The following is a 16679-nucleotide window of genomic DNA, read 5'->3' as shown; positions in this document are numbered from 1 at the left end:
AATATATCTACTCTGTAACTATCGTAATGCCAACAACAAAAAGAAAACCAATAATGTGAAACGATGACTAGTACACACAGCCATCCTGGTGTGGCTATGGATTGTGTCTGTTCCGCCTGCACACTGTGACCTGCTGGTTTGGCTCTCAAGACCCTGAAGACATCACGGTTAGGCTAGATGCACAAGCGTACGCAAAATATAGGAAAGCCTCTGCCGGGCTCCACATAACGGATAAAAAGATCACATGAAAAATGTACTGTAAGGGCCTTTCTCAACTTCATCACTGGATTCAGTGGTGCAAGACGAGTACGACTCAACTGCTCATTCATTATCTCGGTTCAAGGATTTGTAAGCGCTCTCTCACACACACAAACACACATGCGCGCGCGCGCGCACACACACACACATACACGCGCGCGCGCACATGTGAACGTAAGCGAGCACACACGCACACGCACACACACACACACACACACACACACACCATTTGACTATTTGATGCCCACAGCCGGAGGCGATGATAGCGATGCGACAGGAGAAGCCATAGCAACTTGTGCTGGAATTGCACCATTCAACAGCTTGCAAGGCTGAAGAATTGACCGCCACTGTTCAGTCTGGTCTACATCACACAGCTATGTGGTGGCTTTTTCTGGACACACACGCACACACATACACACACAGGCGCCGCTTGGTCACGGTATGTATTGAATGTACAATGATGTGGTCGCTGCTACACTGCCAAGTAACCGTACTAGGTGAGCATTGACCAGCTCTCGCACAGGCATTCGAAGCAGTTGAAGCTGTCTGCACCTCCGGACAGCTATGACAAACTGTGCAGACGCCTCGTTTGCTGACAATCTGAAGTCGTTGCCACGAACAAACAGAACAGAGAGGGTAGGGCACGAAGCAAGAATGGCTGCAAGTGTGATAAGAGACGGAGAAGTAAGGCCTGTAAACTCAAGGTCCAACGTATGCAGACTCCTACACTTCTTGAGGCTTGGGGCAATGATGGACAGAAACGTGTCCGACAGACGATTACTGGCCAACATAAGGACAGCCAGATTGTCACTCTGTACACTGAGAACATCCCTGATTAACGGGGCACTCCGCGATGTTATTCCAGCCTCCAACAATCCTAAGCCAAGAAGTGATCTGCGGGCCAACAGTGGAATGAGCCAGGATAGTCCCTGATCACCAATGTAGAACTGGAACGTTGGAAATGCGAGTTCTCTGCAGTATGCAAGTAGAACCAGAGCAATGAGAACATTGGTTTTGACGACCTGACACTTCGGACCACCAATGCATATCGATCTCAGACCAGAACATCGAACTAGAGATGGGACTAGCTGTGCATACCCAGAAGATGTTAGGTGAAGTCCACCTGCATTACATCGACGCCGCAAACTTGCACTGTTTGCTCTGATTGTGTGGCATAGATGGGTGGTTTCATGATCGGTGAGTGGATTACCAGAAATTAGAAATTCGCATAGCTGCTGACAATGACGAAGACCAGGCGATAGCTGCTCATAGTTCTCATCATTGATCCGGCAATTCTGCACATCAATATAGTCAATGTGTTTGTTATGATGCTCCAAAACAGATGCAAGAAGGTGACAATCTGCTGAGGTAAGATACATATCGAAGAAATCAAAGCCGAAGCGTTCAAAAGCTTCTCCTAGACTGGGAGATGGTGAGAAGGTACATGCTCTCTCTACTGTTTCTGTGTCGGTGCTTGCATTGGGCTGGGCATGGACGCGACAAGCAAGCAGCAACAACCGACGGTGAACTGGCGCCATTATCTCCCTTGCATTCCCGTTGGAAAGCCCGGCAGCCGGACCCTCAGTCTGTAATACTGATCGATCACCACTAGAGCCAGTGTAAGAAGAAGTGCTGCGGGCTGTGGAGGGCGGTGACTCCGATGTAGTTGCAGCACAGAAATCAGGAGAAGCCATTGGCTCTGTGCATTTTGACTGCACATGCTCAAGAACATTTTGCGATGCAAGCGGATGAAACGTTTTCAAGGCATCAGAGAGCATCTTTAGGCTGGCCCGCGGAACCTTTCGCCGCCAAAGCTGCAACAGCGCACGCACATAGTCTAGGCGACAGGTGCTAAAGCCGTTGGGAAGAACTTCATCCATGGCTTGAGTGACACTCACACCAGTGGGCAGTAGATCAGTGAGAAGACCCCTGGCCAGTGTATCAACTGAACCTTGGTCAAGATGATCACACAAGACCTCGGCTACATCGATAAGATCATCCTCAGAGGAGCGAAGAAAGTGAATCACATCGCGACGAGCCGACAGTTTCTTTATGTCGTCCTCCGTGGGTACGGGCTGCGTGAGTATAGCGGCAATCAACGCTTCTTTGACGTCAGGTGCCAGTTGTGAAGCGAGCAAGCACCAGAATGTGCTCAGGTGTCCAGTCAGTGCTCCCACCTGCCTGACGAGGAACTCAATGTCACCAGCATTGGGATTGCCACATGCAACGTAATGAGAAGCAAGACATTCCTGAATGGAAAGATGGCTGAACTGCCATTGGTTCACGCTAGGATAAGACAGTGGCTCACATGCCACCAGAAGACCCAGTGAACGTGCCTCGCCCGACAGCTGTTGCCCTTCAAGATCAGCGTCAGTGAACAAAATCTTCTTCTGAACTAACATGAGAAATGCAAAATGGCCTAACTCAAGAATCTGCTCTCTCAGAACACGTCCAACCAGTGACCAGTCCTTGTGGACACTGCCCGTGTTTTGTCTAATCACACTCAAGATCAAGGCCGTGAAGATACCGAACAGCGACGATGGAACCGAGCCACAACTACGATACACGTCACACGTCGACTGCGTGAAGAATGGTGTCTGCATCAAAGCTAACAAACTCGGATCGCCATCGACCTGCTCGAGCAAACGCTCGGCCTGCTCACATGGGAGTACATTGTTCACGTACTCGCGCACATTCTCCTTGGTGAATCCAAGCACTTCCACGCGCCGATCAAACGGACACGATGTGGACAGTTTCATCACCTCCGCTGAATGGCGTGACGTGAGAAGAACACGGACGCCTTTCAGCTTTTCACCGCAGATAATGCCACGAACAAAGTCACTACAGTCGTCGAGTACAGTTTCATCGAGTCCATCAAACACGATCAAAAGACGATGTGGATTGGCATGGATGAACGCAGCTATCTCTTTTTGTTCCTGCTTATCAACAATGCCATGTTCCTCTAGTCTCAACAGGTCAATGATATTGCTGGCGTGCCGAACACTCCTGTCACGCAATGCCAATGCACTCACAACATCAAACTCATGCCAGATCATGCCTCGTGCCCAGTCCAGAGGACCTTTCAGCAAGAACACGGTGGTTTTGCCTGCGCCTGCACATGCAACAGCTAATACACGGACTGACTCGTCCTCTGCGATTTCCATCTCGTCAAAATAAAACATATTGGCCAGTTGAACGTGTGTCACCCTGTCGGCGACGCGCGAAAAGACATGGCTCAACTTCTGCATGTCGCTCTGCGAACCAAAGAACGTTTGCTCATTCAACGACGAGAGTTCTTCGCGAGGAACGATAACAAGATTCACATAGATCTTATCTAGAGAATGTTTGTTCGGTTTGGCAGACATACCTCTTCCCAGCTGTACCTTTGCACTTGTATACTGCCTTCTCAGCATATCCGCAAACTGCTTCACGGCATCGGGCAGCGAACGTCTGGGCTCTCCAGTAGTCGTCGATGTGTGGCCACGCCTTTCTGGTAGCGGTGCTTGGCAATGCCTGCTGTTGGCTTGTTGAACCTGAGAAAGCCCTGGCCATGCATCGTCACATGAACTCTTTCCATGGCTAGCGACCGCTGGGCTGATTTCTTTGGGATTTCTCTCCGCCATTGAAAGCTCGGATGGATGGGAGACTCTCGATTGAGAAGTGATAACAGAGCCAACACGCAACGCCTAGCCCGGCAAGTCACGACGTGTAGGCTGCAATGCGGGCTAGGCCTAGGGCGATCTGTTGGTTGGTTTTACTCACTAGTAGTAGACCTACTAGTAGTTGGTTGGTGAAAGGCAGGGCGACTCCCGGGTTGAAGAACTAGTAGATCTACTCATCTAGTACTAGTAGTAGTAGTCTGGATCTAAAAAAAATTTTATCCTCGCTCTCTTTCTTTGCACCATCTACATGATCTATGACCATGATGACTTGTGTGAGCTACTACTGTTCCAAGAGTACAATCATGTATCCTTGGTAGTACAAAGTAATGTAGGCCACGTCTGTCAGTACGAGAACGGAGCGCCGACGTCGAAGAACGGCCTGTCTAGAATTTCATCAAGTACTGCGCATGCGCGCGCATACCAATGTATCCATGCCCATGCCATGGTATACGGCGACTCAACTGCCCATGGCATAGACTGTAGACTACAAGTCAAGTACTTATCACTCCAATAGATTTTTGCTATCCGTAAGCAGTCAAAATTGAAATATTCCTGCATGTTTCGACTCCTTAGGGCTATATTGACTGCTTATATTTCACTCCTTTTTAGGGATTGAACACAGGCTTTGGCTAGTCGTGATAAATCTAATATTGACTTCGTACTTGGTCAGTACAGTGTATAGGAAATAAAAAACCTCGTAAAAGACCAGCTGCCAGTGGCCTTTGGGGTGGCCGGTTTGAGCGCACTTTCGTTGATGTCAGGGTGTTTAACCCGTATGCGTCCTCAAACCGGGCCACTTCACTGGCCTCAACCTACACTCGGCAGGAGAAGGAGAAACGCCGGGCGTACGAGCAGCGTATCCGCGACGTGGAACATGCTTCATTTGTAATGCAGTGGCAGTACCAGGCGCCTAGGCGTGGGCCATCCCCTGGATTATCAAAATGGGTGCCTTATCATTTTTCTGTTGTTTTTACACTTCTTCGTGATTTGTCTCATACGTTAGTAGCAAGAGATTATAAATAAGCTCCAGGAGCTATTGTACTCTTGGTAGCACGGGAGCTTATACTCTTACTAGTAAATATCTGTGACTGTCGAATGTAGCAGCAGGGCCAGCAGCTCAACCTGGCGGCGGCAACTTCTTTTATACAATGTACATGTACATGTGAGCGACAATATTACAAGCGGAAAAAAACGTTAGGAAAAAATTGGAGGCGTATCCAATTTCGAAAGAAAAGGTGTCAGCTCCGACGCAATCCACACAGTCAAGTAAGCCAATTTAGTAACCGAACGTGTTCGTTCCCTTGCAAAAAAAAACAACGACTCAAGGCAGTCTCGCAGCTGCCAAAATTGCGAGAATGCCTTGCCATGATCCATTGTTGTTTTGTGCTTGTTGCTCCGGCTCTGACCCCCTGGCCTGGGTTATTGAGCACTCTGTGCATACTTGTGATCTCCACCCCCACCCCCTTGAGCATCCTCATGAAAGGATGCGGATGGTGCCGGGGAGTAGGGCGGAGATATACATGTACAGTCATGTAAATGGCCTTAGAGGTCGTCCACAAAATATCGATATTTTTTTAGAGAAGAGTTCGTTTGGGGGACTCGAAAGGCCCGTACGCCGTACGGATGTTAACCACTATTGTACAAAATTACAAGTACTGACATATCATGATAATGTCCGGCTATCATTCTCAATGCTACAGATACTGAAAGAGCTAATAGGTTCGGCCATCAATCAAGGGCCCTATCTGTGTACTTCAAGGTAACTACAAAAATCTGATCTGAAATATGAAGAGAACCATGTAGTAGACCGTCGATGTGACATGCTGAACGGTATGGTGCGGTGTGTTGCTCTATATTTTATTTATCAAGCGAACAGGCTATGATGCCTCCTCACCAACCAGGGGCTGGTTCCCACAGAGTGAGGAATACTGTCAAGTGGCTAGGCAGTCTTGGTAAACAGTACGAAACACGAACGTATGCATGCTGTCTTTAATAGCAGTCTCTAATTTTGAGACCGTTTTAAAGACAGCTCTAGTTTCCTGTGGCGCAAGTTAGCTTGTAGCCCATTCTCCCGTATTCGTGTATGCGATGCACGGGCAGGCAACCGCCGGGTCTCACCAGCTCTATCAGCTGACTGCCACCCTGATCTGGCGGCGAGTAGTCCAAGTTGCAGGATTTGTCCACAACCACGATCCAGTGATCGCCAGCTGCCATGGTAGGGATGGTGTATCCTTGCTGCCAGAACTGCTGGATCTTAGCCGCTGGGTACTTCTTACTGGCCAGAACACACTGGTCCTCCAGTGAACTGTCCTTCCTCGACAGAATCAGCCAGTGACCGTTGAAATAGGCCATGCTGAAGATAAAGCGACGTTCCCTCTGTATGTAGTTGCGGCGGCACATGTGCTGCAAAGAGGCGATGGAAGACGCGGCACCGAATCGGACGCTGCCTGGGTGAGATCTGCCCTGGTCACGAAGCGGCGCGTGAAACATGACTATCTGATGCGGCTGCGCCACGATCTTCGTGGGCGTGCGCCGCCGAGTCTGCAAGTCCTCAACCACCTGACGGGTAATGTCGATCGCCGCGGTGGCGCTGTCCGTGAACGGGATGATCTCCCAGCCGTCGACGTCCGCACCCTTCTGGTCAGGGGAAAGATCTGGTTCCCCGCTTGTCCAAAGCCAACCCTTTCCGTTAGCCGCTACAAGGCCAACTCCTGATGGCGCTGTGCGGTCTGGGCCATGCGTGGCTTGCTGCTGACTTCTCAGAACATGGTCAGGAAAGCGCTTACTTTCTGCGATGCTGGGGCCAGAGTATTCGGCACTGTGGCGATCACAGCCAGTCCACGTACTAGTAGTCTGTGTAAAGACCATCGCCCAATCTTGCCTCTCCACGGCCAGTTGTGACTGGGTCACTTCATCGCACTGGGCTCGAGAGCGATCAGCTGGGCATGACAAGGGCAGTGGCTTGAAGTGGGTATCACTCTGGGAGCTGTAGCCCTCGCCAAACTTTGCCCAGGTCGCGAAATGTTCGCAATTGTTAACCGCCAGCTGGTAGCCACGGCATCCGACCTGCGACAGGGCGCGCTGGACGACCATTTGCGGTGGAAAGGGCTTGCCAAGCACCTTCCCATAGTGCTCATCGCCGACTGTAACCATGCTGCATCTTCCAAGTACATCATCCAGAGCGCTGATCTGCACGACCGGGGTGCGACTACCCACAGTAACACTGGAGACCACGTGACGTATGCTAGAGCGACGTTGATCCTCGGCACCGGTGAGATGCACAACCTTGTGATCTCCAATGTACACGGCCCAGTGTTGGTACAGGCCCCGTGCCCGGTTGAACATGAGAAGCGAGCCCGGCACTGCGTTGGAAGGTAGAGTGGGCTCTGCGGAGGCAGGGCTAGAGGCGCGCTTGACACTGTCATCCATTACTGAAATCGCTGTTTTCGCGATGGTGTGGATGATCTTCCGAGTTGGCCCATTGTGGCTGGCCGTGCTTCCTTCAGTACGCTTAGCAAGTCCATGTGCACTCACTACGGCCTGTGCTGATTGCCCCAAGGTAGATAGCCGTCTGGATCGGGGTCTGGGTGCGCTGGGAATGTCCGGAGCCTTTTCCGATATACCCGCACATGGATTGACTCTACCTGATGCAGACTGAGAGCTACGCAAGGAGGGAGCACATCGGTCCCCTGCACCGGTGCCAGTGGATGAACCAGTGCTGTGCCGGCCACTTGGGAAGCCGCTCCTCCGTGTAGCTCGTATCTGTGCACCTTGCGACTCCTGGGTGCTGGAGACGACCCGACTTCTCCTATGTTCGGTGCTGCTACCAGAGGACTTGGGTTGTTGTTTCACAGTGCTTAGCATACTATCGGGTGGTGTTTGTGCTCGAGATGTTGGGGATGGTGATTGAATGACACTCCGATCTTCGCTAGAACTGGACTTCGTGGACCTTCCTCTCCTCAAGCTTTCATGCATAACATTGCCCTGGGCGTGGGATGAATTTGATGAGTTGCCGACTGCCAGTGAAGATGAAGACGAAGGCGTAGACCTTCGATGGGCTACACATGGAGAACCTGCTGCCCGGTGGATGGCTGGATTGTCTCCCACAGTTTCCAGCTGGCCGTTCCGTTGTTGTACTGGAGTGCGTACGATCCCTTGTGTTTCCATAGGCGCTGCACGGAACGCCAATCCTCTACTCCTTCCTTGTGACCGTTGCGTCGTTTCTGGTTGCCTGGTCTCTTTTAGTTTTAGTAATGTCCCCGGGCCGGGCTTGGGTGCAACAGGCGGTTTCCTTATGCTCGGAGCTGTGGGGCCCGTTTCGGACGAATTCTCTCGTGACCGCTCACTCTGTTGTTCGCTTCGTCTTAGATGCAATCGTTCATTGCAGCTCTCTCGGGCTGATGTATGCTGGTAGCCTTGGGCACGGGACGTTACGATGGCGAGCTGCTCATCCGATAGGACAACTCTGGCCATCATATGAGAACAACGAGCCGAGCGTTTCTCAACTGCTTGTCTTTCCCATTCCTCACTGTCGGTGTCACCTGTAGAATTACAGCATAGCAGCGCACCTGACCTGGGTCGCCGGTCGCCTGGTATGGCAGCGGTCTTCCGTGCCCTGGACACTAGGCAGAACTCTTCGTGCCGACCTGCTGCATCAGGGTAGTCTGCATCGCTATCATCCGATCTCACGCTCTCGTAAACTAGCTGCTCACCGTCGGGTAAATGTACAGGCTCACAAAACTGACCTTGGTGGGCATAGCCTATACGGCGTACACTGGTCACACAGGCCATGATGATTCGGCTTCGAGGTCTAACAAGTTTGTGAAGTTGTATTACGGCAGGGCGTGATTCCTTTCCCACCACCACCACAAGCAGCTATATTTCAATCTGTGCTCACAGGATGAGCACGGTTGCTTCCATTGCAAAGAACTAAAAATGAAAGCGATCAGTTAGGTAACTTCTCTTATACCTATGGCGTGTCTGTGGGTTCTCTTTGATGTACGAATGGCAACTCAGGAGGACCTAGGGTTGTGCGTGACAGCTGCGGTGATGGTAGCGGCGTGGGGAAGAAGAATCGCCGGACCTTGGGTACCACTTCCGATGTTGGCAAATACAAACACTGCACGCTGCTGTCGCATGCCTGTATCGCATGTACAATATATGTCTGCATGCGTCTGTGATGTCGGGCGCTCTCCACAGGTAGTGTGCTATGCCGGTACAGGTATGTAAAAGCTTACCTGCACCTTCCCATCGCTATAGTGTTATGTAGACCGTTGTAGAAGTTGACCATGGCAGCAGATCTAGCAGCCACCACAAGTGCGATCTAACCGTACTTACAGGGAACTTCCCATCCAGACGCACAGGACGTGTGACATGTGTTGCCATTGCAGCCTGCAGGACCTGCAGGGACGCTTTCTGAGGAGAGATACCGGTAAGCCAATGAACAGGACAACTACATGTATGGAGTATGGTGTCTTGCACCATACCATTATCATTAGTTACTACCTCAAAGCTCAAATCATTGGGTCTGCACTTTCGGTATCACATTTTGTGTCACATTTTGTGGATCACATTTTGTGGATTAATGATTGATGCCTCACTAGTACTAGTATTAGTTACCAGCTGACTGTACGATGACTATGTACATGTAAGTGCTATGGATTAACCGGTTAACCATGGCTATGCCGGTTCATGCATGCCACTCCCTGACGTCACAAACTTCCCCAAGTAAGGAACGCAAATGCCACGAGATACGACCTCTGTCTCTGGATGCAAGGCAGATATCGTAGTCCTGGAAATAACTACATACATGTTAGGCCTCCAACTGTCCACAGTACTGTACATGTAATGACGTATTCATGACATGGCACCAACATGCATAGCGCATAAAGAAGTCTGTTAACCATGTGTGCACTTCACTTGGCATTTTCTAACCCAGTAAATCCCTTTCTGCCTGTGCTGTGGGTGCGGCAAAGGATGCAGGGGGCTATTCCTGGCGTTGACGATCTGGAAGACGCCAGATTACTTGTTTGTCGGAGGTATGACGTCCAAAGACCACCGTCCACGGATAACATGGATCATCAGCCAGGTTTACCGCATCTGGCCACCAACTATGGGTCTGTGGTATGCTGTTGTTTGGGGCGACATGCTTGACAGGCCTAGACTAGATGATGTACTGAATAAGAGGTTTGTGCGACTTCAGCGTTATTTAGAGAATTGTGTATTGCTCCCTACATGGGAGCTCGAGCTTTTCCTGCCGACTTGAATTCTCACTCGACGAACTCAAGACTGCCATCCAAAGCACACGAGAAGTTCATCGAACCTTCCACTCGGCAACCCTGCAAGAAAGCACCACTCCATGCTCAATACACAGTGTTTCGGGGAATTCGCCCCTCATATTAAAGTTCTGCTCCGAGAGCACTGCATTATGTAGTGCTCTCGGAGCCTAAACATCACTAGGGATACCATGCAGCTTAGAGTGACACTCCGTTTCCAGCGCGATAAACACCTCCCGCGAACTCCAGACAGCAGCGTGAGTCAGTGCTCATGATGGTGTGAACAACGCCTCAGAACCGTCGGCCATTCACAACGTTGCTTCCTCCGAGCCATCTATTTTGCAAGCCCGCTCTGGAGACAACAGTGTGAAGAAGACGTTGATGCGACTTCGGCGATACTTGGGAATTGTGCATCGCTCCCTACGGGGAAGCTCTCTCTTTTCCTGCCGACTTGAAATCTCACTTGACTGACTCACGAATGCTATCCAGAGCAGCTAACAGAGTGGTGCAGTTACTGCAGTACACTACTAGTACTAGTATGATGACATTTTCTAAACTTCTTTTCCTAGCCCCGTAGACCTACTACAGTACTAGCTGTATTCCGCACCCACTCCGAACTCACAGCCAGCTTGCTGCTAATAGACTAGACTAAGTGTGCCCTGCTTCCTGGCCTACTTCAGCCTGACGATGGGCACAATGACCGACATGCGAGGCCCGGCACTAGTTCTGACTGGTCCATGCCGATGATGGTGTTGCGAAATAATTGTATTGGTACTGAGTGGTATCCAGTGTTGTCACCATGTTGTATTTCTAACATCCATTCCCACTTCCAGTCAAGCGCACTTCAGTACAATCGCCATGTCACCTGCCTGCACTACGCTGGGGAAACATCGACTCCACATAGTTAATACCTTGGGAAGAACTACTTCCACCAGTCCTATGCTCAAGACTCTTCAGCTTTCGAGGAGAATATCATACCATTGTTCTGTAACCAAGTCGCCACAGGTTTGCATGGTTTACTAATATGTCTCTAGCCGAACATCTTGCTGCCAGAAGTCACTAAATCCACTCGTCGCCTGCATGCTTCCCATGTGGCACTGTGAATAAGTGCAGCATGGTGATATGCGACACCGGGATGCATTTCCTTTGCTCAGGAGGACATTGGACATCGCCTGCATGCTTCCCATGTGACACTGTGAATAAGTGCAGCATGGTGATGCGACACCAGGATGCATTTCCTTTGCTCAGGAGGACATTCTGCAAAACAATGGCACGGTTTGCTAGATTTACTGGTGGGTCAATGTAGCCGCTAAGCGGCAGGTCAGGCGGATGCTCAATGGTACAGATCCGTGTCATGATGTCGGTAACTGATGGCAGGGACATATTACTCCACGCATTGATCTGTTAATCTTATTGATTTTATTCTGAAGATATGTTGATAAGTCAAGGATGCAACAGCTGCAACCAAGCTAGAATCAGCAGTAACGGCACTAACGCAGTGCTTTGTGCATTGTATGTCAACATAGTCATTAGCGGAATACCATCAGGACCGGGAAGCAGGCAGGCATAGTGGGATGGTCTAAGAGTCCCATGATTGAGAAACAGAGGGTAATAGGTTCAAGTCCTGCTTGGAAGCGGAATGATGTTTTCCAGCCGTGCTGCGACCCACAGTTGATTGGGAACTCGTGGCCGGGCACGAGGGAAGCATGGATGCAGAGAATGGGGTTTTCCGTCTTTGACCACTTTGGTGCCGGGTGGGCCATGGGTCTGATGACCTACAGTCAACTTCGCTAATAACGACTTCGGATATAACGACAATTCGCGAATAACGACAGCATTTCGATGCCCAGAGCAAAGTCCCTTCCAACTGTAATACATAAATGAGACTTCGGGTATAACGACACTTCGCGAATAAGGACACTTTTTTGATGCCCCGCCGAGTGTCGTTATAGGCGAAGTTGACTGTACTCATCTCCCACCACTGTGACTTTAGGAGCTGCATCTGCGCCTTGACTGATCTTTGAGGGTGGTGGCGTCGCAGGGGATGAGGAAAATTCGGTCTCCAGCCGAGTCTCACGCGAACCGTGAATTTCTTCTTCTTTTTTTCTGGACCGGGAATGCCATCATAAACCAGTCCGCCTACGTGGCCCCTGACGCCATACTCAGACAATTCCAATGGTATACACTAGTATACTGATGTAGTGTAACACACTGTTGCCAATACATAGTCATTGTACTACACTACTGCAGTGAACGCATGCGGACTACTTCGAAGTACATGTACTACCTGTAGAACTCAGTGTACTACTGTATAGTGCTGCTCAATGAAATCCGATAAAGCACATCAATGCCACGCCAGGCGCTGTACAGCCCTATAGACCCCCTAACACTGAGGATCAGATTTCATTGCACAGCACTGTAGTATTCCGAAATCCGGGAGATTGCCATCCGAGTCGCATCGCAGCTGTATACAATATATCACTTATCAGTGATGATATCGCGGAGCATAGCGTGGCATGTCCTCGAAGATACATGTACTGCCGGATCAGGTTTGGCAAATCCGGTGGACGACTTTTGCACTGAGCCGCCGGCGCTCGGTCAGAAAGTGGTTGTTGACACTCTTCGGCTCCGTTTCCTCATTTGTTGGACAGAATAATTTGAACGCCGGGTGGCCGCTTTTTGCGCTGCCCATGCCCGCCCTGTCCCTGGTGCCTAGTGTGATGTCTGGTGATGTCCCTGGTGCCTAGTGTGATGTCTGGTGATGCCCGCCCTGTCCCTGGTGCCTGGTGTGATGTCTGGTGATGTCCCTGGTGCCTAGTGAGTAGTGTGATGTCTGACATGTTGCTGGTGCATACCTATTTTCCGGAACTCGAAACTGCAAGGGCCCTGGCATGATTAAGCTCCGCGCTGCAATTAGCATATCGTCACTCTTGGAGAATGATACGCTTTGCATATAGCCACCCATGCACTCGTGCTTGGATGGTGATACACAGCCCATAAAATGATCGCTCTCCAAGTACAATTACCCATATAAAAACCGCTCTGTGAGCGGTTCTGAAAAACCTCTACTGGTGCAGCCCCGTCGTAAAAGTAAGAAATTAGAACTGGCGCATTGTCCTCCCAAATGTGAACTGATCCACCTAAATCGCGATTGACGGGACCCGAACGCACCAGTAGCACGAGGTTCCTACCTGTGGATGCAGCTGGGGACGCTGGTCCATAGCCAAAGCCAAATCGGCAAAGGTGGGCTTCGGGGTAGATCTAAGTGTTGTATGGTAACTTGTTCTCTGAGCGCCGACGCCGGCTGTGATCCTGTGCCCTCCCGACCTCGTGCTACTGGTGCGTTCGGGTCCCGTCAATCGCGATTTAGGTGGATCAGTTCACATTTGGGAGGACAATGCGCCAGTTCTAATTTCTTACTTTTACGACGGGGCTGCACCAGTAGAGGTTTTTCAGAACCGCTCACAGAGCGGTTTTTATATGGGTAATTTCAGTTCTTTTTCTGTTCCCTCCCCCACCCTAGCCCAGCTCCGAAGAGAAACATGGTGAGCACGCGCGCGATGCACTGTATGTAGCCATGCAACTGCAGTAGCACACTGATACATTCCAGCCCTCCCCACCTCGCTACCCCGCACACAGACACCTTGTGACAAACACGCACATGGACATGGCACACACACACATGGGCACGCACACACACACACGACCCAAACAGGAAATTCTTGATGAACATTGTATAATGCCATGCAAAGCAGTGGCCACCATACTTCAGGAAGTCAGTTGTGAAACAAAAATAATTCAACTACAATGTGTAGGTAAGCTAGCAGCCAAAGCACAACATTGCAAACCGTGATGATATTTGCCTAAGGATTGCAGTTTGCAGACCACACCATGGAAGCAGTGAATACAGAATTATTGTAATGTCATACAAAGACGAGCAAAGAAGTGGCCACCATACACCAGACTCGTCCGAAGATCGTAAGTGGCAGATCCTTTTCAACGATAGCATGCAGGTGTACGTTACACGCATGGACAAAATCTGACCGTGTCATCGGCATACATTGTCATCACATGCATACCCCACAGGTTACACACATGCACAGTAGAAGCACAATAAAAGCAATGGAAAAATATGAAGGGGTTGCTGAAGCATCTTCACACTTCAATTTCAGACTTCGATGTGGTCGTCACGGGGTGATATACCTGCAAGATACAAGTGATACAGAAAGAAAGCATAAGGTCGTGAGGTAGGCTATGAGACACCACAAATGGGTCACCTACATGTATGTTCAGGGCTGGTGTACACACACACGCAGAATTATCATAATCGAGAATTTCCCAAACTACAGAAGAGCAATGAAATCCATTTGCATGCACAGGAGCAATTTTGCAGTATGATGCGCAGCTCGGGAATACACCTGTTGGCAATGGATTACATTCCCATTGGAATTTCCATTCACGTGGGATTCACAGGAGCAATTTGGCAGTGTGCTGCGCAATGCGACACGACCTGCGATTCTGCGTGCGATGCAAACTCGCACAAAATACCATTCACAGAATCAGGACAAGACGTCAGCGATGCAACAGCGCCTTGCTGACGTGCCTCAAGTCAAACCTCAATGAGAATGCGTTTGTCGGTTACAACTGGTACAAATGTACAAGCAATGTCTGAAAATGCTCCTGTGAATCCTGCTTTAAGCAGTGCAGGAATGTCCCTCCTCCGCTCCCCCCCCCCCCCCCCCCCCTCCACACCCTCAGGGAACTTGACAAGGAAGGGTGGTCTTCGCGGTTCCCAACATCTATTTGCAGTTTCTGGTCTCCACTATGTCTTTTCAATGGGATTTGTACGTACCATAAAAGCAAGTCTAAAATGAACAGCACATTTGCCGTTCCCCCACTGGGGAGGATGCGTTCCAAAGCTATCCTGACAAGATACTCCGAGAAGCGGTGCTGAGTGCAATGCATTGTGAAACTGAAAAAGCTGACCAAGCCGCGGCATATAACGTCTAAACTTCAATTGTAGTTCGCCAGCTGACTACTTTCAGACTCCATGTAGGTTGGAGTACAGCTGGCTTAGAAGTTTGACAACGGCGCACGCACATAAGCAATGGCCACCTTACCTGTACTGTAGCAGTACTTCCGAGTTCCCGTATGGGAGTTCCCTCACTGTGTGTGCAATAGCAGCCTCATCGGACCAGTTAAATGCGACGCGGACAGTCCGACACTGAGGAGGACATTGAAGAAGTCAGAGACAGGAAGAATGGTTGATTTACAATTCAACTAGCAAGGCTGCACACCAACGAAGTTCCACTCACCATTGTGCCGTCCTTCTTGGAATGCAGAAATAACGCTTCTTCTCCAGAACGCAGCCTGTGACAGAGAAAAAGGAAGGAGCATCGCCATCGGCATTGGTCCTCTGCTATCACCGATTGCCGAGTTGCACAGTTCACTCTAACAAGACTGAGGATGTTCAAGAACTCCCCATCCATACCATTATTGGGGTAAGAGGAAAGGTCAGATTGCCTAGTTCCTAGGGCCTAGCATTCCTGGATGCCAGGATGTGCTGCCCCCCCCCCCCCCCCTCCCTTCTACTGCCTGGAAAGGGCAACATATGTGACAGCGTTCACCAGTACAGTCGGAGGAGAACATGGGAGAAGGCAAAAAAGGGCAACACACATGAATCCCTTATAAACAAGCAGTGGCAACTCTAGCACCAGCAATGTTGGACTTACATCCCAGCCATTGCCGCCGGATTCAGCGGCTTCTTCTTCTTCGTCTCCCATCTTGCAAGCACTCCTTCCCGTAAGTTCAGTCCTGGGATCAGGAGTACAGTCGGAGGAGGACGTCGGAAAAGGCAAAAAGGCAACACACATGATTCCCTTATAAGCAAGCAGTGGCTACTCTGGCACCAGCAATGTTGGACTTACATCCCAGCCATTGCCGCCGGATTCCCACGCTTCCTCTTCGTCGTCTTCCAGTTCCCAGGTTCCATCTTGCAAATACTCCTTCCCGTAAGTAAGTGCAGTCCTGGCCTGGGTGGATGCGCAGTACATTGACGATGGCGGAGATGGAGCAGGTCAGGGAGCCCTATAGGGGTCCCGAGAGCAGATTTTGGCCAAATTCGGGACGATGCCGGACGCCAGTCAGTATGAAGTAGCGAATTGCGGACCGCCACGTAGATTGGGGTCGCGGGGTCATAATCCACGGGCACTGCTCGTACGTTGCTCCAAAAAAGGGCACTGCACTGTTCCACAGTTGCTGTTAGCGGTCGCCAAAGGCACTTGGTAGGACGGTAATTGGGTCACGTGTCAACAAAGTGTCAACAACGTGTCAACAACGTGTCGACCACGTGTCTTTAGCGGTACACTAATTTTTGGTGTCCCCAAACTGAAAACATCGAGCACCAGTATGGAAAGGCTTTAGACAGAAAGCCTTTCCAATATCCTTTTAGTACATGTACTGTCACGGTACTAGTACTTAATAA

At 50.2% G+C, this 16679-nt stretch overlaps 1 protein-coding gene across 1 annotated transcript; it reads right to left on the bottom strand.

The window, feature by feature from the left end:
• Nucleotides 1-5068: 5068 nt before the first annotated feature.
• On the bottom strand, nucleotides 5069-8802 carry LOC135831018 (uncharacterized). The gene has a single exon (XM_065343259.1). The coding sequence runs from the start codon at nucleotides 8709-8711 to the stop codon at nucleotides 5952-5954; it is 2760 nt and encodes a 919-aa protein (XP_065199331.1). The 5' UTR covers nucleotides 8712-8802; the 3' UTR covers nucleotides 5069-5951.
• Nucleotides 8803-16679: the final 7877 nt, after the last annotated feature.

This window comes from Sycon ciliatum, chromosome 1, assembly GCF_964019385.1.
Source record: "Sycon ciliatum chromosome 1, ocSycCili1.1, whole genome shotgun sequence".
Lineage (NCBI taxonomy): Eukaryota > Metazoa > Porifera > Calcarea > Leucosolenida > Sycettidae > Sycon > Sycon ciliatum.
The sequence above is the reverse complement of the archived record's forward strand: the minus strand, read 5'-3'. Positions and strand labels throughout refer to the sequence as shown.

What these genes read in the sequence shown, in the direction of transcription:
- LOC135831018 (XM_065343259.1), bottom strand. Translation starts at nt 8,711, where the DNA reads ATGGCCTGTGTGACCAGTGTACGCCGTATAGGCTATGCCCACCAAGGT.